The sequence below is a fragment of the Saccostrea cucullata genome, unplaced genomic scaffold (assembly GCF_032062105.1).
Source record: "Saccostrea cucullata isolate Sc308-1 unplaced genomic scaffold, CSIRO_AGI_Scuc_v1 ctg3200, whole genome shotgun sequence".
Lineage (NCBI taxonomy): Eukaryota > Metazoa > Mollusca > Bivalvia > Ostreida > Ostreidae > Saccostrea > Saccostrea cuccullata.
The window spans coordinates 3,089-5,222 of record NW_026933291.1 but is presented as its reverse complement, the minus strand read 5'-3'; the positions used below and the strand labels follow the sequence as shown (position 1 = coordinate 5,222).

The following is a 2,134-nucleotide window of genomic DNA, read 5'->3' as shown; positions in this document are numbered from 1 at the left end:
GGAATAAGTAAAAAAAAAAATAGATATATTGCTTTACTACTTAATATTTCTTAACTATCGATAAAATAAGTCTTGGTCATTCTTTTATCAACATCCAATTTACGTTGTGAAAAGTTTTTTTTGTACAATTCTGTTTACAAATTCCAGACATATAAAGACGAATTAAGTCTATTGTAAATTATAATTGAGTTTTTGTTTTACGTCAATTGGTATGCCAGAAGAGTTAATCTAAGACACAACATTATAAAATTATCACCTAGATGAACAAGACATGAAAAGATAGCAATTTTCATTTTATACACTTTCATCTGAACTTGAAGATATGCGACAAGAGTTTTCAAATTCCAAGTCCAACTGCTTCTTTTCAGAAAGGCGAGAAAGAGCTTTATTAAGTCGTAAGCAAACTGTGGACTTCCGGAGGTCTGTGAGACTTTCGTCTCGGACTTCATCTATCCCTCCAGTAACTAAACCCAAAGCATGAACAGACCTCTGGTCAAGGGATCTGTCGTGTTGGAAAACAACTGATCCACTGTCTCCTTCTGAAGAAAAAGGGTCCTCATCGGAGTTAAAACTCGAGACAAGGAACATTTCACTTCTATTTTCAAACAATTTATAATAAAACTCTGGGCTGACGATTCGACCATCAGAAAGATTAGTCGTTGCTCCCTTTTTATGTACGACTGCATTTGCCGGTAGGGGTCCTTCGTAAATATTTACATTGCATGGTTTTTCCATTCTGTTCAAAAAGGTCGTGTCACAGTTTCTACGTTTGTCTTTATCTATTTGAAAAACGGCAAAATCGTGGAAAGGTTCTGGATCTGAATAAATGCATTCTCCGACTTGGGCAAGTTGCTTAGATTCTCCAGACGGAACGTACACAAATCCTTTCTCCCTAGGTAATGCATGATGGCACGTCAATCCATACAACTCATCTTGACCAAGATTGTCTCTCAGAAGAGCTCCAGCTGTTGCATAGGACGGTTCTGGATTTTTACCATTTTTATCTAAGTAAATCTTTTCTCCTTGTTTCACATGACTGTATATTTTTATTTCACCAGACACGATTTGTAGCGACATAGTATTTAGGAATTCAGGGTCAAGTTTGTAGAGTTCAGATTTTAGACTTTCAATATCTGCTTTGTTTCTTAACAATATCCTGAACTCTGATGTTTCCCAGATACCAAAGCCTTGTACGTCTGGTCTCCTTTAAAGACAAAAATAAAAAAAAATACAATTGAAATCTTTTTATAATTATAAACTATTCTAAATTAAAGCATGACGTAGTAAAATCCATCAAACTATTTTTAATCTTTGAAGTTTTTCCACAGAGTAGTATAAGTATGGAATAACAAATATCAAACATACTCAAATAGGATATGTGTCACAAGTGACATTGTGTCAATGTTTAATATTACAATGTAGCTGATTGTACAGGTATTGGTAAGAGTTATCTTTATTTGGGCATTAAGAATTATGGTTTATTTTATTTATACACTATTGGTCACTGAGCTGTACCTGTTGCTATTCTTATCAACGTATACTCGTCGAACCCGTTTAATGAGTCTGGTCAGTTATTTTATACTGGGTGTTGTCTTACTGGATGCCGGGAGTTATACTTTACCCATGCTTAGTGATCTTGGGTGTGTTTTTTATTTAACCCATGCTGTGTGAACTTTGGTGCGTTCTTTTTTTCCCTGCTGAGTGATCCTGGGATTCAATGATGTCTATAGCGGCGTTTAGAGCAAGTCCCGGGGGCCGACAGTATGTTTATCTTGTGTAAAATGTCCCACCTCCGTTTTTACACTTTATAATATTTTTTGTTATAAGTTTTAAAGAGCAATGTTAAGTTCTATGTAAAAATATTAGCAATATAGCGAGAATGTATATATTTACGCTCTAGTTCATTTACTTGTTAAACGGCAAATAAATGTTTTCTTTTGTAATTTTTTTGTGAAATCTAGCATATTAAACAGATATTTCTTTTGAATATTTATTTATTAGAAAACCCTGAGAAAATTGAAAGTGACCAAAATTGTATATTAAACTTTGTTTCGAATGGGATGATTTGTGTACGTGGTGAGGCTAACCTAGGATATGGTAGACGATGTAGCGACGTGGTGTGAAACTGATCCGT

General features: G+C 34.5%; 1 protein-coding gene across 1 annotated transcript; it reads right to left on the bottom strand.

Moving 5' to 3' along the window:
• Positions 1–210: 210 nt before the first annotated feature.
• Positions 211–1,132, bottom strand: LOC134237930 (uncharacterized). Its single transcript, XM_062720071.1, has one exon. It carries the CDS (start codon positions 1,075–1,077, stop codon positions 295–297), a length of 783 nt encoding a protein of 260 aa, XP_062576055.1. The 5' UTR covers positions 1,078–1,132; the 3' UTR covers positions 211–294.
• Between the last annotated feature and the right edge of the window lie 1,002 nt (positions 1,133–2,134).